The sequence below is a fragment of the Somniosus microcephalus genome, chromosome 24, assembly GCF_052327205.1.
Source record: "Somniosus microcephalus isolate GS21.2 chromosome 24, FLI_Smic_1.0, whole genome shotgun sequence".
Classification (NCBI taxonomy): domain Eukaryota; kingdom Metazoa; phylum Chordata; class Chondrichthyes; order Squaliformes; family Somniosidae; genus Somniosus; species Somniosus microcephalus.
The window spans coordinates 30025033-30052625 of record NC_141010.1 but is presented as its reverse complement, the minus strand read 5'-3'; the positions used below and the strand labels follow the sequence as shown (position 1 = coordinate 30052625).

Genomic DNA, 27593 nt, shown 5'->3' with positions numbered 1-27593 from the left:
TCTTCACTCCATTGATGAGAATCTCCCTTTCGTGGTTGAATGTGATGCCTCGGAGGTGGCGATCTCGGCTACTCTGAATCAGGAAGGTCGTCCTGTAGCATTTATGTCCAGGACCTTACAAGGTGCCGAGCTACATTATCCTCCGGTTGAGAAAGAAGCCACAGCCATCATAGAGGCAGTACGGAAGTGGAACCATTTTCTAGCTCGCCAGCACTTTACATTGATCACGGACCAACGATCAGTCGCCTTCATGCTCGATAATCGAAAACGAACCAAAATTAAGAATAATAAAATACAACTTTGGAGGATGGAACTGGCCTCTTTTGGTTATACCATTCTCTATCGGCCTGGCAAGGAGAATGTGGCCCCGGACACCCTCACACGGGCATTCTGCTCCACTATGTCATCCTCCACTCTCATGGATGTCCACAATGGTTTGTGTCATCCTGGCGTTACGCGCATGCTACATTTCGTACGATCACGGTATCTCCCTTTTTCCACTGGAGATGTAAAGAAAATATGCTCAGAATGCCGGCTTTGTGCGGAATTAAAACCTCAGTTCTTCCGCCCCTCAGATGGTATACTCATACATGCAACTCAACCGATGCAACGACTTAGCATCGATTTTAAGGGCCCAGTGCCCTCTTCAACTCGGAACACATATTTGCTCACCATGATCGACGAATATTCACGTTTTCCGTTTGCCTTCCCCTGCTCCAATATGCTGGCGTCCACAGTAATCTGCTGCCTTGAGCAGGTATTTTCTCTTTGTGGCATGCCGGCTTATATTCACTCAGATCGGGGTCCATCCTTTATGTCAAGGGAACTCAAGGACTACCTCTCAGAACGGGGAATTGCTACAAGCAAAACAACACCATACCATCCCATCGGAAATGGGCAGGTAGAGAGGTATAACGGTATCATCTGGAATTCCGTACGTCTCGCTTTAAGATCTCGGGGCCTACCAGACCAGCAATGGGAAACAGTGCTTCCGGATGCATTGCACTCTATACGGTCCCTGCTTTCTACAGCCACAAATACTACACCTCATGAGCGGTTCTTTGGATTCCAGCGTCGCTCATCTCATGGGACATCACTCCCGTCATGGCTAACTACTCCTGGACCTGTATTACTCCGAAGATACGTTCGGACGTCTAAAAATGACCCTCTTGTAGACGAGGTCGAACTAACCGATGCCAACCCCACCTATGCAAACATACGATATTCCGACGGCCGAGAATCTACCGTATCATTACGGGATCTGGCTCCCTGCCCACCAGGACCTAGTGGGACATCGGGTGATGACATTTCACCAGGAAACTCTTGGGACCTATCGGGTACCCCTCTCCAGGATCCTGATCGGACACCAACTAGCTTGGTGCCAGTAGAACCCCGTGCTCAAGGTTGCGACCCTCCCAGTACCGCGCATGAAAGTACTGATCCGCCACAGACCAGCTCTGCACCTCCCTCTGAACAGAGGCAGTCCGACTTTGAACCTATTGGGGCTCGTACTCGAAGCCATGATCTCCCCGACCCTTCACAGGGCAATCCAGGCCACACAGACTCTGACCAATGGCCAACCGCATGTAAGCGGACCAGCGACCCTCTACGACGGGAATCCAAACGGGTGCGACTCTTCCTTGTTCAGCGGCTGCGGACCAAAAGGTAGACCACAGCCTCCTAATCCTGCAGGAGGGAAGAATGTGATAAAAATGATAACTTCCGGGAAGATATGTCATCACTTCCTGTGAACTATGAACTATGAACTATGAACTGTGTACATACCTCACTTCCTGTCATATGTCACTTCCTGTTGGACTGGTATAAATACTGGTCTGTTCAGTATTGTAAGAGGCTTCTACCAGAGGCATGGTAAAGACCTCTCTTGTGTATATAGTGTGTTTATAAGTTACTTAAAGCTTACTTTAAAGTTACTTGATGGTAAGTCTCCTTTTTCTTACATCAGTCCCTAAACCCGGTGGCGGCTGGCGGCCCTGCGGTGACTACCGGCGCCTTAACGAAGTCATGACCCCCGATCGGTACCCCATACCGCACATACAAGATTTCTCCGCACATTTGGCGGGAACTTCGATCTTTTCCAAGGTCGATCTTGTTCGTGGGTACTATCAAGTGCCTGTACAACCCCCGGACATCCAAAAGACGGCGGTCATTACCCCCTTCGGCCTAATTGAGTTCCTCCGAATGCCTTTCAGACTCAAAAATGCAGCACAGGCGTTTCAGCGCCTAATGGATTCGGTGCTGCGGGATCTGAAGTTTTTATTCGTTTATCTAGATGACATCCTGATTGCCAGTGCCACCAAAGAGGAACACATCAATCATCTGCGCATCCTCTTCCGTCGCCTCCATCAACATGGCCTTATAATCAACCCGGCCAAATGTCAGTTCGGGCTACAGCAGCTGGACTTCTTGGGCCACCGCATCATCGCGGAGGGGGCGACGCCACTTCAGTCCAAGGTGGAGGTGATTACAGCATTTCCGCAGCCGCAGTCCGTCAAGGCCCTCCAGGAGTTCCTGGGTATGGTGAATTTTTATCATCGTTTTATTCCCAGGGCTGCGCAACTTATGCAGCCACTCTACGAGACCCTCCGAGGAAAGTCGGGAAAGGAACCCCTGGTTTGCACGCCTGAGATGGTTTCTGCTTTCCGGGACACAAAGGCCGCTCTCGCAAATGCCACAATGTTGGCGCACCCACTGCCTGGAGCCACCATCGCTCTGACGACCGACGCGTCGGACTACGCCATAGGAGCCGTGCAGGAGCAGTGGGTCGACGGTACGTGGCAGCCGCTGGCGTTTTTTAGTCACCAACTGTGCAGTAATGAACGCAAGTATAGCACGTTCGACAGGGAGTTGTTGGCGCTGTTTCTGGCCATCTGCCATTTTCGTTTTCTGTTGGAAGGGCGCCACTTCACCGCGTTTGTGGACCACAAACCATTGACGTTTGCTATGGCCAAGACTGCCGAACCGTGGTCAGCTAGACAGCAGCGGCAACTCACCTTTATTTCAGAGTTTACCACCGACATCCAGCACGTGGCCGGCAAGGACAACGTGGTGGCTGATTGCCTCTCGCGGGCGACCGTCCGAGCCGTCCAGCTGGGAATCGATTATTCACACATGGCTGCCGACCAAGCAGCTGACCCGGAAACTCAGGCATTCCATACCGACTCCTCTTGCCTCCAGCCAACGGATGTGCGTTTCCATGCGGCGGGCACCTCCTTGCTCTGCGACATCTCATTGGGGGATCCCCGCCCGATCGTTCCGTTTTCTTGGCGGCGGAAAGTTTTTGACGCCATCCATGGACTTTCACATCCTGGCGTGAGGGCGTCTCAAAAGTTGCTGGCATCCAAATACGTCTGGAGGGGAATGCGCAGGGACGTCCGCGACTGGGCTAACACCTGCGTCGTTTGCCAAAGGGCCAAAGTGCAACGCCATGTCAAAGCCCCCTTGGCCACTTTCGAAATACCGGAGCGCCGGTTTGACCACGTCAACGTCGACCTCATTGGGCCTCTTCCACCGTCGCACGGGTTCACACACCTCCTGACTATCGTCGACCGCACCACAAGATGGCCGGAGGCAGTCCCTCTGACGTCCACCACCTCTGCGGACGTCACCAGGGCTTTTATTTCCTCATGGGTTGCACGGTTCGGTGACCCAACAGATATTTCCTCAGACCGTGGCCCGCAATTCTCGTCAGACCTTTGGAACGCTGTAGCTTTAGGTTTGGGCACCAAGCTCCACCGCACCACGGCCTACCATCCACAGGCAAACAGGATATGTGAGTGCTTTTAGCGGTCGTTGAAGGCGTCGTTGAGGGCCACCCTCCAGGGCACCACATGGGCACATAGGCTGCCTTGGGTTATGCTTGGGTTGCGGACAGCACCAAAGGAGGACTTGTAGTCTTCTGCCGCGGAACCTGTGTACGGCCAGCCACTCTGGGTGCCAGGCGAGTTCTTGCCGTCACCGACGAAGCCGTGGTCCGCAGCCACCCAACTAGATGCCCACCAGGAAGCAGCCCAGTGTTTCCAGCCAATTCTGACGTCACATCATGGTTTGCCTGCCTCCCACGTTCCAACGGAGTTGATGCAGGCCAGGTTCGTTTTTGTTCGTCATGATGCCCATCGCAGTCCACTCACACCTCCTTATACGGGCCCTTTCCGAGTATTGCAGGCAGGTGCCAAGAGCTTTTTGGTCGACATCGGCGGCAAACCCGACCACATCTCAATTGACCGCCTCAAGCCCGTGCACCTGGATCTCGAGCAACCGGTCGAGCTTGCACAGCCACCGCGTCATGGTCGACCGCCTGCTGCTACCACGCCCGACCGGATCGTTCCACCGGCCAGCTCCTCAGCGGCCCAGCAATTTCCTCTCCGGGAATATAGGAGCTTTTCGAACAGGCTCGTCCGACCTCCTCTTCGATTGACTTTCGCTGTGAAGGACAATTCTGGGGCGGGGGGGCGCATGTGGCAGAGCCACCAAGGGACTCTTATATGGATGTACATAATTGCCTTTAACAGAGTGAATCGGTACCTATATTTGTTTGCTGTATGTAAATAACGCGGTCCCTTTAAGATGTAGACCGAACGCGATGACATCATCACGCAGGTCACGTGACGTTCCCAACAGCGGGAAACGTGACGTCATCGGGGAGGCTTCCAGAATGAGTCCTCATGGAGTCAGCCTTAAGCAAACACCTGTTGTTTAGTTCTCTTGCGTTTTAACTGTTACTTCCACCAGTTTGTATTAAACATCGTTTAATTACCAGAGTTGTCTGGTCTCAGTACTTCAGATAGGAATTCGGCAATTCCTACAGTGGTGACCCCGAATCTTCGCGGACGATCTTCGCGGAGGAAGCGAGACGCAGTGACATGATGGATGCGAACACGGTGGCTTTGAAGCTCCCTCGGTTTTGGGAACAACAGGCGACCTCCTGGTTTGTGCAAGCGGAGGCTCAGTTCGAGCTTCGGAATATCGTGGTGGATCAGACCCGGTATCTCTACGTGGTCTCTGCACTCGACAGCTCCATGGCTTCGAGGATCACCAGCCTGCTGGAAAACCCCCCGGCCGACAGCAAGTATGATACCCTTAAGGCGTGGCTACTTCAGGTTTTCGGCCTCACGACGGCGGAACGTGCACGACGATTGCTCACGCTGCCCGGGCTAGGCGACTCCAAGCCGTCGGAGTTAATGAGCCAGATGCTCACACTCCTCGGGTCCGAACCGCAATGTTTCCTCTTTCGGGAGTTGTTCCTGAGCCAGTTGCCCGAACAGGTACAGGCGGCCCTCGCATGGTCGGAAACCGCGGATTTTGTGGCGCTTGCGGACGAAGCTGATACTATTTACGCGGTCATGCAGCAACGTTGCGACGCCTCGAGGCATCCTTCCCCACGGGACCCCGCCCCGACGCCTCCACCATCCGCCTTGTGTTATTACCACGCCCGTTTCGGTGCGAAGGCCAGATGCTGCCGCCCGCCCTGCGGTTTCACGCCCAAGGCAACCAAAAAATACCAGCATCAGCTGCGCGAAAGGCAGACCGAACCTGCAGTATGCCCCACGGCTGCGATGGCAATCGGCGACTCCAGGAAGTTACTCTATATCACCGATTCCATCTCGGGCCGGCGATTTTTGTGCGACATGGGGGCGCAGTGCAGCATTCTTCCCGCATCAGTCCTCGACATCCGGGCTGGGAGGCGCGGGCTTCTCCTCCAAGCCGCCAACGGCAGTGCTATTCGTACATTCGGGAGTCGGCGGATCAAGGTGTGTTTCGGCGGGCAACACTTCCAATGAGAGTTCATCACCGCCACAATTTCGCAAGCGATCCTCGGCGTGGACTTTTTATGTGCCAACGGCTTGTTGGTCGATTTAAAAAATCGTCAAGTGATCAACGCCGCCACTTACAAGTCCATTCCATGCGTTCGAAGTTCAGTCGCATCGCACGCGGTCTCCAATGCCCAACGAATTCACCCGCCTTCTTGGCGAGTTCCCGGAGCTAACCAGGCCCACCTTCCCTGCAACGTCCGCCAAGCATGGTGTGGAGCACCATATTACAACGACAGGCTCCCCGGTCTACGCACGGGTTTGGCGACTAGAAGCCAGCAAACCTGCGGCTGCCAAGGCGGAGTTCGCTGCAATGGAGCAGTTGGGGATTATTCGCCGGTCGAATAGTCCCTGGTCTTCACCGCTCCATATCATCCCTAAACCCGGCGGCGGCTGGCGGCCCTGCGGTGACTACCGGCGCCTTAACGAAGTCACGACCCCCGATCGGTACCCCATACCGCACACACAAGATTTCTCCGCACATTTGGCGGGAACTTCGATCTTTTCCAAGGTCGATCTTGTTCGTGGGTACTATCAAGTGCCTGTACAACCCCCGGACGTCCAAAAGACAGCGGTCATTACCCCCTTCGGCCTATTTGAGTTCCTCCGAATGCCTTTCAGACTCAAAAATGCAGCACAGGCGTTTCAGCGCCTAATGGATTCGGTGCTGCGGGATCTGAAGTTTTTATTCGTTTATCTAGATGACATCCTGATTGCCAGTGCCACCAAAGAGGAACACATCAATCATCTGCGCATCCTCTTCCGTCGCCTCCATCAACATGGCCTTATAATCAACCCGGCCAAATGTCAGTTCGGGCTACAACAGCTGGACTTCTTGGGCCACCGCATCACCGCGGAGGGGGCGACACCACTTCAGTCCAAGGTGGAGGTGATTACAGCATTGCCGCAGCCGCAGTCTGTCAAGGCCCTCCAGGAGTTCCTGGGTATGGTGAATTTTTATCATCGTTTTATTCCCAGGGCCGCGCAACTTATTCAGCCACTCTACGAGACCCTCCGAGGAAAGTCGGGAAAGGAACCCCTGGTTTGGACGCCTGAGATGGTTTCTGCTTTCCGGGACACAAAGGCCGCTCTCGCAAATGCGACAATGTTGGCGCACCCACTGCCTGGAGCCACCATCGCTCTGACGACCGACGCGTTGGACTACGCCATAGGAGCCGTGCAGGAGCAGTGGGTCGACGGTACGTGGCAGCCGCTGGCGTTTTTTAGTCACCAACTGTGCAGTAATGAACGCAAGTATAGCACGTTCGACAGGGAGTTGTTGGCGCTGTTTCTGGCCACCTGCCATTTTCGTTTTCTGTTGGAAGGGCGCCACTTCACCGCGTTTGTGGACCACAAACCATTGACGTTTGCTATGGCCAAGACTGCCGAACCGTGGTCAGCTAGACAGCAGCGGCAACTCACCTTTATTTCAGAGTTTACCACCGATATCCAGCACGTGGCCGGCAAGGACAACGTGGTGGCTGATTGCCTCTCGCGGGCGACCGTCCGAGCCGTCCAGCTGGGAATCGATTATTCACACATGGCTGCCGACCAAGCAGCTGACCCGGAAACTCAGGCATTCCATACCGACTCCTCTTGCCTCCAGCCAACGGATGTGCGTTTCCATGCGGCGGGCACCTCCTTGCTCTGCGACATCTCATTGGGGGATCCCCGCCCGATCGTTCCGTTTTCTTGGCGGCGGAAAGTTTTTGACGCCATCCGTGGACTTTCACATCCTGGCGTGAGGGCGTCTCAAAAGTTGCTGGCATCCAAATACGTCTGGAGGGGAATGCGCAGGGACGTCCGCGACTGGGCTAACACCTGCGTCGTTTGCCAAAGGGCCAAAGTGCAACGCCATGTCAAAGCCCCCTTGGCCACTTTCGAAATACCGGAGCGCCGGCTTGACCACGTCAACGTCGACCTCATTGGGCCTCTTCCACCGTCGCACGGGTTCACACACCTCCTGACTATCGTCGACCGCACCACAAGATGGCCGGAAGCAGTCCCTCTGACGTCCACCACCTCCGCGGACGTCACCAGGGCTTTTATTTCCTCATGGGTTGCACGGTTCGGTGTCCCAACAGATATTTCCTCAGACCGTGGCCCGCAATTCTCGTCAGACCTTTGGAACGCTGTAGCTTTAGGTTTGGGCACCAAGCTCCACCGCACCACGGCCTGCCATCCACAGGCAAACAGGATATGTGAGTGCTTTTAGCGGTCGTTGAAGGCGTCGTTGAGGGCCACCCTTCAGGGCACCGCATGGGCAGATAGGCTGCCTTGGGTTATGCTTGGGTTGCGGACAGCACCAAAGGAGGACTTGTAGTCTTCTGCCGCGGAACTTGTGTACAGCCAGCCACTCTGGGTGCCAGGCGAGTTCTTGCCGTCACCGACGAAGCCGTGGTCCGCAGCCACCCAACTAGATGCCCACCGGGAAGCAGCCCAGTGTTTCCAGCCAATTCCGACGTCACATCATGGTTTGCCTGCCTCCCACGTTCCAACGGAGTTGATGCAGGCCAGGTTCGTTTTTGTTCGTCATGATGCCCATCGCAGTCCACTCACACCTCCTTATACGGGCCCTTTCCGAGTATTGCAGGCAGGTGCCAAGAGCTTTTTGGTCGACATCGGCGGCAAACCCGACCACATCTCAATTGACCGCCTCAAGCCCGCGCACCTGGATCTCGAGCAACCGGTCGAGCTTGCACAGCCACCGCGTCATGGTCGACCGCCTGCTGCTACCACGCCCGACCGGATCGTTCCACCGGCCAGCTCCTCAGCGGCCCAGCAATTTCCTCTCCGGGAATATAGGAGTTGTTCGAACAGGCTCGTCCGACCTCCTCTTCGATTGACTTTCGCTGTGAAGGGCAATTCTGGTGTGGGGGGGGCGCATGTGGCAGAGCCACCAAGGGACTCTTATATGGATGTACATAATTGCCTTTAACAGAGTGAATCGGTACCTATATTTGTTTGCTGTATGTAAATAACGCGGTCCCTTTAAGATGTAGACCGAACGCGATGACATCATCACGCAGGTCACGTGACGTTCCCAACGGCGGGAAACGTGACGTCATCGGGGAGGCTTCCAGAATGAGTCCTCATGGAGTCAGCCTTAAGCAAACACCTGTTGTTTAGTTCTCTTGCGTTTTAACTGTTACTTCCACCAGTTTGTATCAAACATCGTTTAATTACCAGAGTTGTCTGGTCTCAGTGCTTCAGATAGGAATTCGGCAATTCCTACAGTGGTGACCCCGAATCTTCGCGGACGATCTTCGCGGAGGAAGCGAGACGCAGTGACATGATGGATGCGAACACGGTGGCTTTGAAGCTCCCTCGGTTTTGGGAATTCGGCAATTCTTTCAAAATCACTGTTTCACCTGGAAGGGGTGTTTGGGGCCGTGAACAGTGGGAAGGGAGGAGGTAAAAGGGCAGATGTTGCATCTCCTACGCTTGCACAGGAAGGAGCCGTGCGAAGGGGAATTATTAAATAAACTTGAACTTACTTGCAGTGCCATCTAGAGGAACTGAACTGGGAGACAGAGCTTGGAGGAGCAGTCCCATCAGTTCACGTTAGAATGACTGAAAATAAGTATAATGTCAATTATACATACCCAATGATTATAAGCAATATCCGGACGTTACACCCAGACGTGATACCCATGCATGCCAAAATGGTGACACAAGAAGTAAATGCACAGTCGGGGCAAGACTTTTAATAACATATTGGTCAATCTCCTGTGATGTTGCACACGGGTTAAGTTGGAAAATATAGTTTTCCTCTTACCTGTCTCTGCTGTCATCATGATGTTTCTCTCCCTGTCTCACCTCTGCTGTTTTTCTCTCCCTCATTTTTCTTCTTGCTCCTCTCTTTGTTTTCTTCTGCATCTCTCTCTTTTCCTTTTGTTTCCTTTTGGTTTGGATGTGGTGTGTGGCATGGAATGGTGTAGCAGGGACAGGAGCTGCTGGCGGCAATTGGTGGGGGTTGTGAGGAAAATATTACCCTCAGCAGTTTGTTTCCCATTCCCTCCTCCAATCATTTGTGCTTGTCCCCTACTGCATTGCTCCGATTGCATCCCCTACCCCTTCCCACTATTTTCTCCCCTTCCTACCACCTACTCACTCCCATTACACCCACTACATTTAAACTGCCCACTCAACCCCTTTATCTTCCCCTTCCCCTTGCTCTGATGTCATTCACCTCACTTTTACAAACTCCATGTACTCCCATTACCCATATTGTTCCCCCCAAAGTGAGTGGCCAGATGCCAAAGGTCTCCTCATCCTCAACCTGTTTCTTCTCCTCGCCCTACCCCACCTTCCTACCTGTTTCCCCGCAAAGAAGCATTGTTTACTTTCAAAATGTAACCTTGTTTTTAAATCAAATTAGAATGAAGAAAGACACTGTCTGCCTTTTCCTTTAATTCTCTTTCTGTCTGTCTCATATGTATTAGAAATTAGAATCTCTGTCAGGTGTAAGCAATAATTAACAATTATATTTTGTAACTGTCAACAAAACACAGGTGAGATAATTAGTTAGCTTTAAAATTGTACTGGTGATCTTTTTTGAAAATTGAACATTAGCATGATGACACTGTCTCTCTCTCTTCCCTCTCTCATCCCCTCTGCCATTCTCTCTCTGACACCAGTCTCTCTCTCTCTCCATCAGCATAATACCGTCTGAAGTTTATGGAAAACAAAAGCTACAACAGTTTTGTAATCAGTAAATTGTAATTCCCCTCACTTTTCGATACACACATAAATGCACACATGTAGACAGTCTCTCTTTTATTAAAACAAAATAAATGTTACCGCAAAGCTTTTGAAATCCTCTTTTTCAAAATTATTTGAAGAAATCTGCTGAGCAAAAGTTTCTAGAAACTGAGGAAAAATATTCAATACAGCTGACTGAATGGCACTTATGCATCCTGGAAAATTAAGCACACTGCACGTGCTCAGGCTGCACAAATACAACTGTGAGTCACAGCTCAAACCAAAACTATCAAGTTCAAGCCCAGACTTTTGGGAGAGGCTGAAGCCTTCACGTAAAAACTTTAAAGAAGACATTAAAGAAGACATTTGTTTGAATGGTTTGTTTTGTTTACGCCCTTATTTTGGACAATAGAAATTTCAATTACTGAAAATAAAATTCAGAAAACATCTTGAACAATTTGTGGGAATCCGGTGGACACTGTGCATCCATAGGGTGAGGAGTTTATATAGGCCAATTATAAATGTGGAATATCATAATGGAAAAGAGTTGACTCAAAAAGTGCAAAAAAACTCTGGCTGTGATTTTGCTAACCTCGGTGGGTCCGTGGTGGGCGCATCGGTGGTGGGTCCCGACCTGCTGAATTTACCTTGATTGGGCTTGTTAAGCCCATCCAGCGCATTTCCCAGCCAATTAGAGGAAGCGGGTCTGGTGATGTCATTTGATGACGCGTCATCAGCCGATTTCCTTAAAGGGACCATGTCCAAATTTATTTCGACATTTGTGCTGTCAGTGTCCTACAGCATTGAGGTGCTGCAAACACTGACAATCAATGCACAGAGGTGCAGGGCTGCACCCAGGCTCTCCCATGACTCCCTCCATATGCTTATGGAGGGAGTCACAGCACACAGGGAGGTCCTCTTCCCTTCCCATGGGCGGAAGAGAACTCCCCAGGAGATCAACACAGCCTGGTTGCACATTGCAGAGGGGAGCACAAGCAGGGATGTGGTCAGGAGGACCTGGGTGCAGTGCCGCAAACGTTTCAATGATCTCAGTGGATCACGAAACGTTAATACAAAGCCACACTCAAGCTCACCCTGCTGTGCCTTTCATCACATCCCCATCACTCTGCCTTCCCTACCCTAGTCCTGCACATCTTTACTCACACCAACTTACCTTGGACCTCCACCCATCCTTCTCTATCTTCATTATCACATCCCCATCTCACTAGCCACCTTCATACTAATGCAATCATATCAACTGACAACACACAAGGGTAGGGACTTGGGTGTTTTATGTAATGTTCATGTAAAGTTTCTGTTAATGTGGTGTCAAACATTGAAACCTTTATTTTAAACACTTTGCATTCTTGGACAGATTTGTGTGCACCTTTGGAAGTGGCTTAGTGAGTTGCAGTGAATGGTGAGACATAATGGTACCTCCCGCAATGGTAGTCAGTGTGAAAGGAATGTCTTGGTCATTGTAGGGATGCTTTATGGTGTTGGTGTGGGGTGGTGTTAACCTGGTGCATCATGTGGCAGCCAGGGTGTACAGTATCAAGTTTTTTAAAATTCATTGATGGGATGTGGGCGTCGCTGGCTAGGCCTGCATTTAGTGCCCATCCCTAATTGCCCTTGAGAAGATGGTGGTGAACTGCCTTCTTGAACCGCTGCAGTCCATATGGTGTAGGTACACCCACAATGCTGTTAGGAAGGGAGTTCCAGGATTTTGGCCCAGCGACAGTGAAGGAACGGCGATACAGGTCCAAGTCAGGATGGTGTGTGGCTTGGAGGGGAACTTGTAGGTGGTGATGTTCCCATGCGCCTGCTGCCCTTGTCCTTCTAAGTGGTAGAGGTCGCGGGTTTGGAAGGTGCTGTTGAAGGAGCTTTGGCGAGTTGCTGCAGTGCATCTTGTAGATGGTACACACTGCAGCCACAGTGCGCCGGTGGTGGAGGGAGTGAATGTTGAAGGTGGTGGATGGAGTGCCAATCAAGCGGGCTGCTTTATCCTGAATGGTGTCGAGCTTCTTGAGTGTTGTTGGAGCTGCACTCATCCAGGCAAGTGGAGAGTATTCCATCACACTCCTGACTTGTGCCTTGTAGATGGTGGAAAGGCTTTGGGGAGTCAGGAGGTGAGACACTCGCCGCAGAATTCCCAGCCTCTGGCCTGCTCTGGTAGCTACAGTATTTATATGGCTGGTCCAGTTCAGTTTCTGATCAATGGTAACCCCCAGGATGTTGATAGTGGGGGATTCAGCGATGGTAATGCCATTGAATGTCAAGGGGAGATGGTTAGAGTCTCGCTTGTTGGAGATGGTCATTGCCTGGCACTTGTGTGATGCGAATGTTACTTGCCACTTGTCAGCCCAAGTCTGAATGTTGTCCAGGTCTTGCTGCATATGGACACGGACTGCGTCAGTATCTGACGAGTCTTGAATGGTGCTGAACAGTGTGCAATCATCAGCGAATATCCCCAGTAAATCTGGCCATGGTGAGGCCATCCCTGGCAGCAATGTGGTCGGGTGCTGATGCCCTCTTTCTTGTGCAGCATCAATTGATTGTGGAGAAGGTTGGTGTGGTTGTTGGTGCTGCTGGTGCTGCTAGTGTTGGGGCTGATTGTGGTGGGATTCTGAGGACCAAGGTGAGAGTATAAAGGGCACTCATGCCGATGGAATAGATGGCAGGTGAAGTACAGAAGCGATCTGTCAATGGTGAGAAAGTTAATGGGGTCAGACTGGATAGAAACTTCTGTAAAGACTTGCAGCACAGTGAATCTGTTGCAGAAATGCAGTGAGAAAGAGCTTGTGGCTGAGACAAGATATCTCTGTAAGGTGGGAGCTTTTACTGTACATTTGAAGCTGTCAACTCAACAGCTGATTCAATGGCCACTGAACTCCTGCCTCAGCTTAGCAGACATAAGATATTATGTATATATATGATCGTTTGAATAATTCAATGCAGCACTAAAAGATTTGTTAATCGCTGGAGGATTCTTGACGTCCCCTCATCCAGTGTAATGTTGCAGCTTCAGTGTGAGAATGCCAGTGTGTCTGGTGTTGTAATGGAGCCTTCGTACAGCTATCACTATTGGATTCCTGGGTGTCTTCATGTGTGTCATGCACCGTTACCAACATACACAATTTCATTAACAAATAATTGATTTTCCACTTTTGTTGAAATGCACATGGTAAGAGAATTTTGCTTCTCCCGCCCATTGTTGATAGTGCAAGATCAATAAATGATAAACAAAATCACGTGTACTGATAACATGCCTATGCATGTAGGATCCACTAGTGACATTAGACATCCTTGAGGTGAATAAATCTACCCAGAAGCGCTCAATGTTTGGAGACAATCCATTTAAGTCATTACCAAAAGTGTGTTGCTTTGAATTGGTGTTGATGAAATACTAACAACCAACATCCTTTCGCTAATATTCATTAAAACCTTGCTTTTCCACCTATTCATTCTTTAAAGATTATGGTAGCTGAAAATGTTTTAAAATCGCCAATCAAGGCATCTGTAAGTCACTGGACCTGCTGCTGCTCTGACTGTAACTTGATTCTGCACAAAATGCAGCCTACTCATATATTGATTCCTTTCACGAATTTAGAAACTAGGAGGATATTCTCTCCCTCGCATCTCAGTGCTGGACATTTCAAGTTGATCCCTTCTTTGAACGCTTGCCGTGTATAAGTGGTGCACATGACCAGTACAAGGAGGGTGCAGCTCCCCTACACTAGTAATGATAGGGGCACCAGTCTCAGCTTTCACACACGCAGCAATAATACACACAACATATTGCAATTTGTTCAAGACTATTTGTTAATCCTGTAGTCATCGCCGACAACAAAACCGTAGACACAAATAGCCAGAATTTTGCCTTTTTATTGTTAAACAGGAAAACATTATGCAGAAAAAAAAGACAAATCTCCAGACAAGTACATTTGCAACAGATTTCAGGGTTTTTTGTATTTTTGTCAAAACATACATTTTTTTATTCAGAAATAAATACACAAACTCAGAAATATATACAGGATTTCTTCAAGTGTAAGGCCTCGGGGCATATAAACCTACAGTTTCGTTAAAATAGATTTTAATATGGCAGCATGTAGCCTCTGCTTCCTGTTTACATAAAGACAATTATATTCAAGATGGAAGCTCTTGCTTATATATGCTAATAACATAAACCTGGAGTAGATACATTCAAGGAACCTGTCTTACTTGTAGAGTTCCACAATGGAAGGACCACCCAACTCACTAATTACACGGTGTTGAGCTTAAGGCTTCCCCCCCCCCCCAACCCCCACCGTGGCCTTTAGTTGTTCTGATCAGGGAACTGGGTTTTATTTCAACCAGATCTTATTTCTTGAAAATCTTTGGTTTCATTGATAAGAAACACCAGCCTGCGCTCATTGAGAACCCGGGTGCTGCACCAAGCTTTCTCCAAAACTGTTCATTGGCTCCTCAAATTCAGTGGTTTGCATCCAGGCTCAAATTTAATGGGCTGTGATTAGGTTGCAAATCTAAATGCCAGCCGGGTCGCTCATTGCCTATGTCTTAATTGGCCGGCAAGGTTCTCAATACCACTTGCATTCAACAAAAATACAAGTAAAGCTAGTCATGTATATTCAAGTTGTCACTATTGAGTCTAAATCTTTGGGAAGGCAAGTTTCCAGTTTGAAAGTGTTTCTCCTCCAGGGTGAGATATATATATGATTTAGATAATAAATAATTATGCATTTCTTTTCCAAATATCTGTCAAAAATTGATATTTCCTTTGCAGAATGCATATACTTCAGACTTAAGTAACATACGTGTGTTGCGATTACACTGAATATCTTTATAAACTATTGGAGGGGAGGAAATTGCTTTTAAATCCTAACCTTCTGAAAATGTTCCTACCCTACCAGAAAGGCAAAACAAGATCCGTTTTCTGGAGGTATCTAGATTTTATTCACACCTGTCCAGAAGATAGCAAGTCAACAAACAACCTCTGAAAGAGACCTCGAAAGAGGGTTAACAGAAGCCAAGTGGAAATTCATCTGTCAGGTGGCAGAGGTACCCACCTGAAAAATAAAACTGAATGAGGTGCAGATTAAGCAACCATTCCCTTCCACACAGAATCCTGAAAGAGTGCTGGACAGGCCACAATCCTGCAAATCCTCTGGATATACCCAAATACCAAGCCCTAGTGGGGGGGGGGGGGGGGAAATGGGATCGATTTTATGCCCATTGAATGAGTGTAAAATCTAGACCAGAGTCAGCACATTGGTTCCTGGAACTTCCCTCCAAGGTTTTGTTAGACACCAACCATGGCAAATTCATAGATTGCTTCCTTACTGCAGCTCAGAAGGACATCTCCATTAAGTGGTGAAAAACAGGACTTCTCCACCCATATCAATGTATATTGAGGTGCTGTGGAAGATAGCGGAGTTTGGAAAAATCACATTTTTTCATCTATATAGAATAATGGCAATTAAACTACACACCATGTACTAAACAGGATGCACTGTATCCAAGACAATTGTAACAAACTTGTTTTTTTAAATGGTTCTGGTCTGGGGGAGGGGAGTAAGAGGAGAAGTAATGAAGTTAGCTGTAAGACGGGGCTTGCTCATAGGTTTTACCATTCAAATGTCAAAAGAACAGCTCCTCAGATTTGACGTCAGCATTCAAACTTTTACTTAACTCTATAATAAGCTGCTTCCGCAACTAAGAATAAAACCTGGAATGTTTCAGTATTTTTAAAGGGGAGTTGTGTATATTCTGGAGAGCTGCCCGAGATGTTGCGGAGATAGAGTGGATCTGCAGCAGATAGATTATTTGCTGTTGCCCAAATATTTCGAAATTTTTAGTTCCTTTTAAAAAAAATGAAACTTTGTTGCTCCGGGAGCAATTGGTGCCACAGTTATTGCATCACTGCACAGTTGTTGGTGTGCCGACATGGTAAAAGATCACCCGAGACATTTTACCAAATGGCAATGCCCTCCAGTTCTACTTCTCATTAGCAGAATTAATCAGCTGAACTCGCCTTGAGGCTGCAAAGCAGCAACCTAGAAAGAAATTCTCCCACATGCTCTTACAGAATTCAACTCATATCACCACTGTTATCATCACTATCACCATCACTGCATCTAGCTCTGGCCTAAGCCACTGTTGAGACATCGCTCTGCTTTACAATCTGCAGTCTCAGCTGTCTCCAAGTCTGAAAGCACTGACCTTATCGGTATCGGTGGTACCACTGATGACAGTGCATCTTATCTCTGGCCATGTGCTGAATGTGCCCTAAGTATTGTAGATACCATGGGCTGGATTTTCAAGGGGAAGGCGGGTTGGGGGCGGAGTGGCTCCCATGCGGGCAGGAAACCCGGGAGAACAGGTTTCCTGCAGGCCCTGCTGATGTTAATGGCATGACCTGATTTGTATCTGAAGCTTCTGTTTCCCACCCGCAGCCAGCCAGATGGAGAGGCTGACTGGCTCCGGGCGGGTAGGCCTGTGGCAATAGGCCGCACAGAGGAGGGATCGGGTGGGGTCGGTGCTGGCCTCCGGAGGATTAGGGTGGGTGGAAGAGAAGGAAGGCTGGGGCCTGTGGAGGATCTGGGTGTGGAGGATCTGGGTGTGGGGGGGGGGGGGGGGGGAAGGAAAAGAGGGGGTCGAGGAAGATCAGGGACAGCCACTGGAGGATCGTGTCCGGCCTCATGCTGATTGGGGGGGGGGGGGGGGGGGGTGCAGGGGGGAAGAGAAGATCGTGGCCGGCCTCATGCTGATGGAAGGCAATTGGAGGCTTTGTGGGGGGTTCTCTGATCACAGTGGGTGGTCGAGGCGGGGACCCTGGATCCAGGAAGTATGTATAAAGGCATTTACCTCCTGGATGCAGCAGTCCTCATCTTGCTGTAACGGCATCGGTTTTGTGAGGTGTGTAAAACCCGTCCAGCTACAGTTAAAAACAAAATGGAGGCTAAAGAGGCTTCCAGCCTCACTAAAATATTTAAATTGACATCCTGCTTCCTAGCAGCAGATTGGTTGCCCCCCTCTGTCCACCCTCCCGTCCCGCCTCCGTTAAAACTGGAAGTGGGTGGGTTCAGGTCGGGATTCCGATTTTTAACAATTTAACTACCCCCACACTCCAAACCCACCCTTTTTTAGGTTAAAATTCCCCCCTCCCCCGCTGTTCTCAATTCTGTCAAGGAGAGTCGTTTCTATATTGATTTATCATCCTCACTTCGTTGTCAGCACAGAGTAAGGATAATAACAAATCTGGAGTTTCATTTAAATACCCGTGCCTGCCATAAACAATGACTTGGATGATGAAACCTTGATAAATCCTCACCCTCAGCTGGTATCATTTCTGATTTTCAAACGGTGTCCCATTTTTTGAATTGCCCTGATACAGTTGGAATTCTTTGCATGATGACTCTTGCGCATGCACTAGTCTTCCTAATGAGCCCACCCAAACAGATAAACGCAGTTCTGACGAAAGGTCAATGACCTGAAACGTTAACTCTGTTTCTCTCTCTGTTTCTCGCATTTTCTGTTTTTATTTCAGATTTCCAGCATCCACAGTATTTTGCTTTTCTTTCAGATAAACGTATCTACTCGTTTTAGGTGGTGGTTCGTCATATTCCTGGTGTCCGGATCTCCACCCTCTCTTTAGCAATGGATTTAATCTCAGTTTCTTTGTTGCGGATACAGAGCCCAACATTTCGGCCCATGTCGATGGTGATAATGATGATGATGATGGAGTTACCAAGAGCATTCAACCCTCTAGCCAGGAATTCCTTCATGTAAGCCAGTTTAATTTAGGAGGGGAGGACAGTTGAGCTGCCAGACATGAAATCCAATGTAACGTTCACAAAAGCAATCACCTCAACATTTTCAAAGTGTTGAGGTGACCTGGAAAAATTTCTGTCTTGCAAGTCAACCATTATAATTGGCAATACCGCTGTAGCAGAATATTATCTCGGCACTAACTGACCATTTCAGTTATGCCCTATCACTTTCATTACTCGTTTGAGAGTTTCATGCTTGTGAAACAATCCCATCAATTGCCTTGTACCAGTGCAATATCCTGTACCATTTCCAAATAATTACTTTAACCGCTGTTAAAAATATGGTCTCATTCTGCAGTAAACCAAACACTGCTGTAAACAGGAAATTAACCCAACTCAGATCAGGTGGAGCTGTAAGATCATCTACAATTTTGGTTCAGGATTCCAGATAGAAATTTTAAAAAGGATAACTGGAATGTTAATGCCATTTCTCTTCCCCAAATATACATCCCGTTGAACAAAATTACAGGAACAACAAATAGTCTTGAGCAAATTGCAAACTATTTTTTGTTTGAATTTAATACAAGTGATATACACAACATATCCGCCAATAAGAATCATAACTAGGGAGTCTTTCTATCTTCATAAGTGGCACATGGATTCTCTATTTTTTTTATTATGAGAGAGGGGAAAATGCAAAGCAACATAAAAGGTAACTACATTTAGTCTAAGGATATACTCATTTTTTTTCTGGCTGTGCAATGTCATTCATATTATACACAGAATCATTGTTTTTTTTGTTGTCAAATTAGGGAGTAGCTTCTTCTTGCTAATGAAGCTACAGCGACAGGAATTTCCTGCCATGAAGATTCTTTGCAATCATTTTGGTTGACTTTTCTAGCATAGGAAGACAGAACCTGACCATAATTAGACCGTCCCTTTTAATGTCATCTTAGTGATTTCAATCAGTGGTTGAACTGCCCTTTAGCAGCAAACGGGTCTGATATGAGTCTTTAATGACAGTATACTGGAAGAATGTCATTTCTATTACAAAGTGCACGCGGTTAATATTTTCAAGGCTACCACTGATGTATGCAAACTAGGCAGATTTAAGAGAGAAACTATGGCTTGAATTGTAAACTGACAAATATTTATATGAATTTGAATAGTCTGATTCACTGGTACTTTATTAGCTGTGTTAACAAACATCAGAAATGAGCTAGCACATTAATGCTTCCAGTGTGCAATTTTCATTATTAAAACTGTATTCTGTTTTTAATTTTATAAGTAATGTAACAGAAATTTGTCCTCCCAGCCAATTATTCCATCATCTCTTTACTTCAGTGGTGTGTAATGGCATTTGAATGCTGCCCCCTTACTCTGCTGAACAAACTGGACCCCGTTATAGTCACCACAGCTCAGACTGCGACGGGCCTTTTAAGAGTTAAGAGCCACCTACAGGTGGTCAATGGTTGATAGACAACAACAGAAAAATACGTGACCGTCATATTCTCATCAAACTGCTTTCATCACCAAATAAGTCAATCCTAAATGGCTGATTATCCTCGTAGCCACAGATTTAGGGACCCCCAGATGGATTTTGCTTTGTTTCATTCATTCAGAATAAAAAAAGATTTTCTTCTTTTTGTTAGTTGAAGGAATATGGCTTTAGTATATTTGTCAGTTTACAGTTACAGTATTAACAAACATCAACAAGGAAAGACAAATTGTTTCTCTCTGTTCGTTAAAAGTCAACTAACCTTTTTCAATGTAACTAAAATGTAAAACATATTCACATACATCATATATCATTACATTTCTGGATAATCTGTGTGCCATGTTGTAGGACTGTGACAATCAAGAACTATATAAAGAAACTTCCAGTGTCTGATAAATAAAAATCGGGACCCTTTTTTGATTGTGGCAACTAATTAGTTAAGAAATCACTAAAATCAATAGCCATTTGCAACTTCCCAATTTAGTTCTTTGTTATGCCCAGATCCTACAGTCATTCCTGTTCAGCTGTTCCTCTTCACTTTCATACTGGTTAGTGCCTCATAGTTCCCCAACTACAGCAGTACGAGTTGTTTGTATATTGGAGCACTAATCTACTGCAGTGAGGCAGGAGTTAAAGATTGCTGTAAGGTTACCGAGGCAAGGTAATCAAACACTATATTGATCTGTGCTGCTCAATTAATTCAGGTGATACCCACTAAGCTAGGGAAGAGCCTGCCTAATGCTCACCACTCTTCTGCATCATAACAGCTCGTACCAACAAGTTCCATATACATGACACAATGCTCAGTTCAGCATTTGTTCTCATCTCCTGGAAGGGCTGACTCATCCTGGGGTACTGTTTTATGGGTGGCTGCTGGCACCGTGTCCAATTAGCCACAGTGAGTGTCAGCAAGCTATTTGACTGCGGGGTCATCACAGCCAAACCCAAGCTATCCTCACCTGATGGCCACACGCATGTACGCTTAAGCAACTGCCACTGGACACTGATCAAGAGAAGAAACCATAGCTGTTTCTTTTTACCCCTCCCTGGCCCAGGCGTGCTGAGGTCAACTAAAGAACCCCATTGCCACCTTGGCTGAGATACGTTAACTCAGCACAGACCGACAATCAAACCTGGGACCTTCCTGGTCTATATGGGTAGTACAGTTACCAACCAAGGGAAAGAAGTACTGTTTTACTAACAACTCCAGCTGTTTCCTGTTGTCCGAGGCTGTGTAAACTGGATGTGCACGTGCACGTGCACATACACAGAAAGAGGTCAACAAAGCCTGCCCAAGCTTGATATGCATCAAACAGGACTACATTTAAAAAAAAAATAATAATTGCACACACACTGCCTGAAAGGGTAGTAGAGGCCGAAACCCTCATCGCATTTAAAAAGTACTTGGATATGCACTTGAAGTGCCGTAACCTGCAGGGCTACGGACTGAGAGCTGGAAAGTGGGATTAGGCTGGAGAGCTCTATTTCAGCCGGCACAGACACCATGGCCTGAATGGCCTCCTTCTGTGCTGTAAATTTCTATGAATTGGATCCAAAGTCTCAGTCAGTGTCCTCCTGCCACATAGGTCACTGGTTGCCCTCCCCACCACTCACAGTCTGTGAGCACCCAAGTACACTAATAATAATTCATGACTCTCTCCAAATCCAGTGAACTTTAAATATGAATAACTTGAGATTCCTCCACATTATGAGGAAGCTCCAAGTAAACCACCTCGATTGTGAAGCCTATCTCCAAGCCACTTGTTGATATCTTTGAAAAGATTTTGGAAAGTAAAATATTTTTGAATACCTCAGTCAGAATAGTTCGCTTTCTGACCTTCTGCACAACTGGCTGTGGACCTTAAAAAAAATTCACATCAATCTGAGCTATATATGAGGGTTCTGCTTTGCAATTGATGTTAGTGCTCTAATTTCTATTTCACAATGGTGAGAATAAAATCTTTGACATTATACTGCATGAATATTAGGGTAGGAATATTTGCATGGAATTCTTTTGTCTCCTATTTTAGGGAAGTGTGAACCTATTTAAAATAACCAGGCTAGTGCCTCCATTAAAATAGCAGATAAAGGAATCACAAACGTTTTAAGCATTCACACACTAATATCTGCAGAGTATGATTTCAAGGCCTGCCATTTTACAACAACAAGCATTTTATATTACAGGAAATTGCTTGGAAAGTTTTAAATATACAAAGGGTTCACATTCAGATATTGTACCTATATTTAATATAAAATCAATCATTTTAAACTTTAAATGTCATTTGGAGTACAAAGAAGTGCTATCTATGGTCTGTAGCTGAAGTATTGTTTTCAACTGTATTTGGCAATCCTATTTTATAACATATCAATTATACTAATTAAGTTTCATACGGAGCCAGCCACTGAATTGTCACAATGGTGATGAAATACATGCCTTGTACACTATATTGATTTACAGACTATAAATATGGGCAGCAGTAGGCCTTAACAACCTAAATCATAATGCCCACCAAAGGTAAATCAGCATCGCCCTTATCGTCAGACTGCATAACCTTCCCTGAAAGAAAGACAACCGTGACAACCGCAAGCTGCAGCGAACAATAATGGATCAAGTATAACATGGGTGCAAAACTCTGCTCTTCTTACACTGCACGGGCAACTTGTCTAACCCCAGCCTCAGGTGAGCAATCCCCTCTACTGCAACAGTATGACAATGTTATTCCAAACACTGTCCATTAGAGAGTCTCCAAATGACCCTACGAAATTAGCGTTCACCATGTCTGAGCTGCGGATTCATGCTCCCTGACAATCAGATTAAAATGCCTCACTGTTCAAGAAAAAAAACTCATGGGCCTGCAAGTTTGAGTGACAGGTGGCACTGGAATTTGGTAGCCCAGTTTGGTCAAGCAATGATTCTTACCACTGCACTAACTTTATCTGTTTCTATGTAATACCAGTTCTCAAAAAGAAACGGGAAAGTCACAGCAACATTGAAAAACATGCAGGCAAATGTATCTCAGGTTCTTATCCTATCTCAGTTTTCAAGTCAATAAAATAAAAATTCAACCTTAAATAAGTTTTTTTTTAAATCAAACACACACATACTGCACAAATGTTACCTCTGAAAAATAAAACATCATTTAATATCAAACATGAAAAAAAACACTAGCACTACTTTTAAAATATAAAACTAGTTACAGTGAAAACTTCATTATCCACACTCCAATTATCTGCCAGTTTTCATGGGGGAAAAAGTCTTGGCAAGATGTAGAAACATAGAAAAAACATAGAAAAATAGGAGTAGGCCATTCGGCCCTTCGAGCCTGCTGCGCCATTCAATATAATCATGGCTGATCCTTGCTGCACTGTCACCTCGCTGCATTGCCTGTTAATGCTTCCTTTCTTTTTTATATTTCCTTTCCTTTGTAAATGAAATAATATAATTTTTCTTTGCTATTTTTATTGTACTTGTCTTTATTCTTGTGCCTAGGTTTTGACGTACCATATGCAGAAGACTAGATTTTGAGGACCCTCAAAAGACTCTGAACAATTTCCTTTATTCATCTAGAGAGGGTTTCCTTCCATTATGGTGAACGGAGGTTCCACTATACAGTAAATCCAGTAGGCACAATGAAGGTCCGATACACTGGAATCTACGCTGTTGTGGAAGGTATTTACTCTTTGTATATAACTATAATAACTCCTCATACACACACACACCTAAAATGTTGAATACTACATTATCCCCATTATAAATCCTCTTTAGCATTTCATGTAACAAATGTAAAAATGTAAAGTCAACGTGATAACCAGTTGGCAGCCATTGGTTGTCTGCAAGTCAAATTTGGTACCCAGCCCCAAAACATTTGCAGCCTTACTTAAATTATATGTGACTAACTGTTCTTTCCACAGTTCCTGCACGTCTAAAGGCAGCATACTCTCTACCCCAAAATAGAAGATCATTCATCTTACTTATGCTGGCTGATGACTGCAGGAGACACAGTGAGATCAGCAAGACAAAAACAGATCCCCATCCAGCCTTACACTGTTTGTAATTTATTCACTATACTGTACTCAGTTTTTGGTAGCTCCAAGCCAGTGTTGATTTTCACCCACAATGAAATGTAAAAAAGAGCATTATGAATTAAGAGAGCCGTAACTACGTTGTATGCAAATCTAAGCCTGACAGCCAAGTAAAATGAAAATCAGAAGCAGCTTAAACTGGCATCTTAATTCACATTTTCCCACATCACCCAAAATGTTCTCCCTTTCCCTCTTGAAGGCAGCCACTCTGGGGTGCAGTTCCACGGACTCTGGTACATCGCCCAAGTAATTATTCTTCATGTGGGAGCATAGGCAATCAGCAGCCTATTTGACCATATAGAGGGCACCATAGCCAAGCCTAATCCTGTACTCATTCGACATCTGCGCATGGATGCTTTCCGACACGAGCCCCTGGATAGCGACCGGGAGTGGGGACCCTTGTTGATACTCCCCTCCCCAGCCCATGGACACTAAGGACTATTTTCAGTACCCAGCTAATATCAGCTAACTTAACTTGGACTAGCGATGGAACCTGGGAGCTAACTTGGAACCCTTTCTGGTCTATGTGGCTCAGCACTACACCATGCAGTGCATTTAGCCATCAGGCAAACCCACATTTTAACATGTAAACAATAAAGGACAGCTCTTGACTTTACATATCTAGTGACCAAAAACACTGAATATTTCAGCACAAGATTTAGGCAGACAGATTTCGATAGCACCTGCAAAGCTGGAAATAACAAAGAAGTTTAGGTCATGCAAGGCTCAGATGATCTCTGTACGGCCCAAAGGAGGCTAAAAACACAGCTTATATCATATAGTACTTGAACAATTGACAATATGAAAAACATCTTATTGCTACAGTCCTAATAACACACACTTTCCAGACAGAAGAACAATTACATCTTGCAAACACAAAATTAGCTAATTAGGGCAAGGACCAAAGCTACTTTTCAACTTTTCTCAGGAGGTCCTTCAAATGCTCCTCCTCCCTCCCCACCTCCATTTCACAATTTCCTCTGCTGAAAACAAAGCTTTCTAAAATTGCTAAAGATGCACATCGAGCTAGCTTCTCTTAATGCCGTGAACTTTACTATCATTAAAAGGGTCAGATTCACCAGTAAACTTGCTGACTTAAGCTTTCAATGTACCATGGCCCGGATTTTCCATATGTACCCCGCAAGTCCCGGGTTTCCGCATGCGATGCGTATGTGCGAAAACCCGGAACCTGCGATCTGTCAAGTTTCAGCTCATCAGATCCACTGCATCCCCGGGAAATGGACATTCGCGGGCGGCGAGTTGGGCTATTTGCCCAATTACTGCCCAGCGAATGCCCGTGAAACTCTTATGCCTGGTAAAAGCAGGCATCAGGCTTTCTTTTACTAGCTTGAGAGTGTAAATAAATATTAAAATCATTAAAAAAAAAATGTTTAAACATTAAAAAACCTTTAGGTTATTTTTAGCCCGTTTAAAATGTTTAAATTTATTTTTCAAAAAATTAAAAAAAAATTTAAATGTTTAATTAAGTTGTATTTTAATAAATTTTGAACATGTAATGATTTATTTTTATTTAACTGGTGTGTAATTGTGTTTTTTAGGGGATTCCTATTCATGCTTATGGGAATTCCGTACGTAAATGGAATCACCATAAGCATAATGGGGATCCCCCTTTCTCATTGGTTGGGCCGGCCCATGCGATCCAAGGGTCGCTTGCGAACCGCGTGCGCCCCTGGGATACATGGGCCTTTACGTATGCGTATGAGTAGAGGCCCAGGAGCGCAAGTGTTTGAACCTCCGGGACCATTAGGTAGGTTCGTACGCGGGCAGCTTCCGACCACAAATTCAGGCCCCATATCTCACAAACTGTCAAAACGGGGACTGGGTAGCGGACTGAGCACCAAATAAAATCTCTCAAGATCTGGGTCGTAACAAATGCTCGCTGGGGCATCACAATGGTGTGGGGGTCATCCCTTTTCAGCCCAAGGAGCTGAAACCCATCATCAAGACCAAAAGAATAAACTGTCTGTGCTTTACTAACTGCGACAACAGGTTTTTTTTTTGGTTTTTTTAAAAACAGAGGAAAGCTATTTAGATACATTTTAGGAGTCATATAAGTTGAGAGAAAACATCCTACAGACTTGGTCAAAATGTCAATCATGTAGAGTTTTTATTTCCTTAGATGAGCTAATGGGCTATTGGTTCTCTGTTAGAAATATATTATGGATTAGAATTCTATCCATTCATACAGGGAGAAAATCTAGCCCTAAATCATGGAATGACGGGAATACGTGCAATTCTGATGCTGATTAAATGAAGGGGGTTGATATTTATTCCCAAAATGCGCTAACTTGTCAAGAGTGCCAAGTAGCTCAGCCTCCATGTATAATGTGCAGGTTTACTGTACTCATTTAGCACCCCTAGCTGTTACTGTCAAGCCAAGTAAATGTGCTAGCTGCAGAAGCTGAGCACTAAAATGTTGAGGCAGAAATTCTGGTCCCTACGGGTGTGTACGCGCTGTGTGCTCACCCGTAGGGCCAACGGAAAAGCCGGTTTCAGGCATGCACTGTGCATGCGCTGGAAACCGGCATTTCTGATCTGTCAAGAAAGCTCTTGACAGATCCTCCGGCTGCCCTGGAGCAGGGCCTCTGCGGGTGGAGAGTTCCGTTTTTTGGAGACCCTCCGCCTGCAGAAAACACTTACAATTCTTGTGCCTGTAAAAGCAGGCGCAAGGACTGCTTTTACCAGGCTAAGAGTTGAAGAAAGTAAAACAAAAATGTTTTTTCCACTGATTTATCATTTTAAAATACTTTAAAGAAAGGTAAGTTTATTTTTAGCCCCGTTAAAAACTTTAATTATTTTTTTCAAAAATTTAAATTTTTGTTTAAAAGAGTTAATTTATGTAATTTATAGTCATTTTTAAAATGTGATGCTTTAAAAAAAATGTATTTGAAGTTTTACTTATGTTTTGGGGGTGATCACTATTCATAGATTTGATAGGTCTTCCTGCGCCCCTGGGATACGCGGGCCCTGCGCACCGGCAGTTTGAAGAGGCACAACAACGGAACTCTGCACCTCCCGGGAGCCCTCTGGTCCAGGCGGAGTTTTTTCCAAATCGCAGCCCTCCACCCGCGGGAGGGCTGCGAACGGAATTTCTGGGCCAATGTTGTACACTATTTCTACTGGTCCATTTCCTTCACTTGGATTGATACTTTCTGTTGGTCACAATCCAAAACAATAAAGTTCTCAATGTGCGTCAATAAGATTTGAATGGTCCTACCAAATTTGGAGACAATTAAAAGATGCACTAAAATAACTGGACTGCTGAAACCTTGCCCTTCTCTTTTTAAATATCCCTCAAACAAAGCCAATCCCACTGAAGAAAGAATTGAAACAATGAAACTTTGTCCTAGCCCTAAACTCAACACACAACATTTGGTACAATGAAACCTCAGGCATCTGTAAATTCACACCAGGCACTGGCTACTTCCAAGATGGTTATTTAAGACTTAAGTTTACCCTCCTTAACCAGTTTCTCATTTAACTGACAGAGTTGTCGCAAAAATCCATCATTCGGCCCGATCTCTCTTTTCTGGCGGACGGTTAAGAGAGCTGTTTTGACATCCATCTTGTGTCGGAGCATGAGGTAAGCAATCACAAGAGTCGGTGATCGGCTGTATCCTTCTCGGCAATGCACAAACACTCGTCCTGGGGAAACAGAACGGCATACAATCAGCCTCAAAAGTCCTG

General features: G+C 46.4%; 1 protein-coding gene across 1 annotated transcript in view; it reads right to left on the bottom strand.

Annotated features, from left to right (window-relative positions):
• Positions 1-14400: 14400 nt before the first annotated feature.
• dusp3a (dual specificity phosphatase 3a) overlaps positions 14401-27593 on the bottom strand; it is a 40680-nt gene continuing 27487 nt past the window's right edge. Inside the window, exon 3 of the mRNA XM_085966384.1 lies at positions 14401-27551. Coding sequence (XP_085822510.1) covers positions 27346-27551 — 206 coding nt within the window. The 3' untranslated portion in view covers positions 14401-27345. The remainder of the gene's footprint in view (positions 27552-27593) is intronic.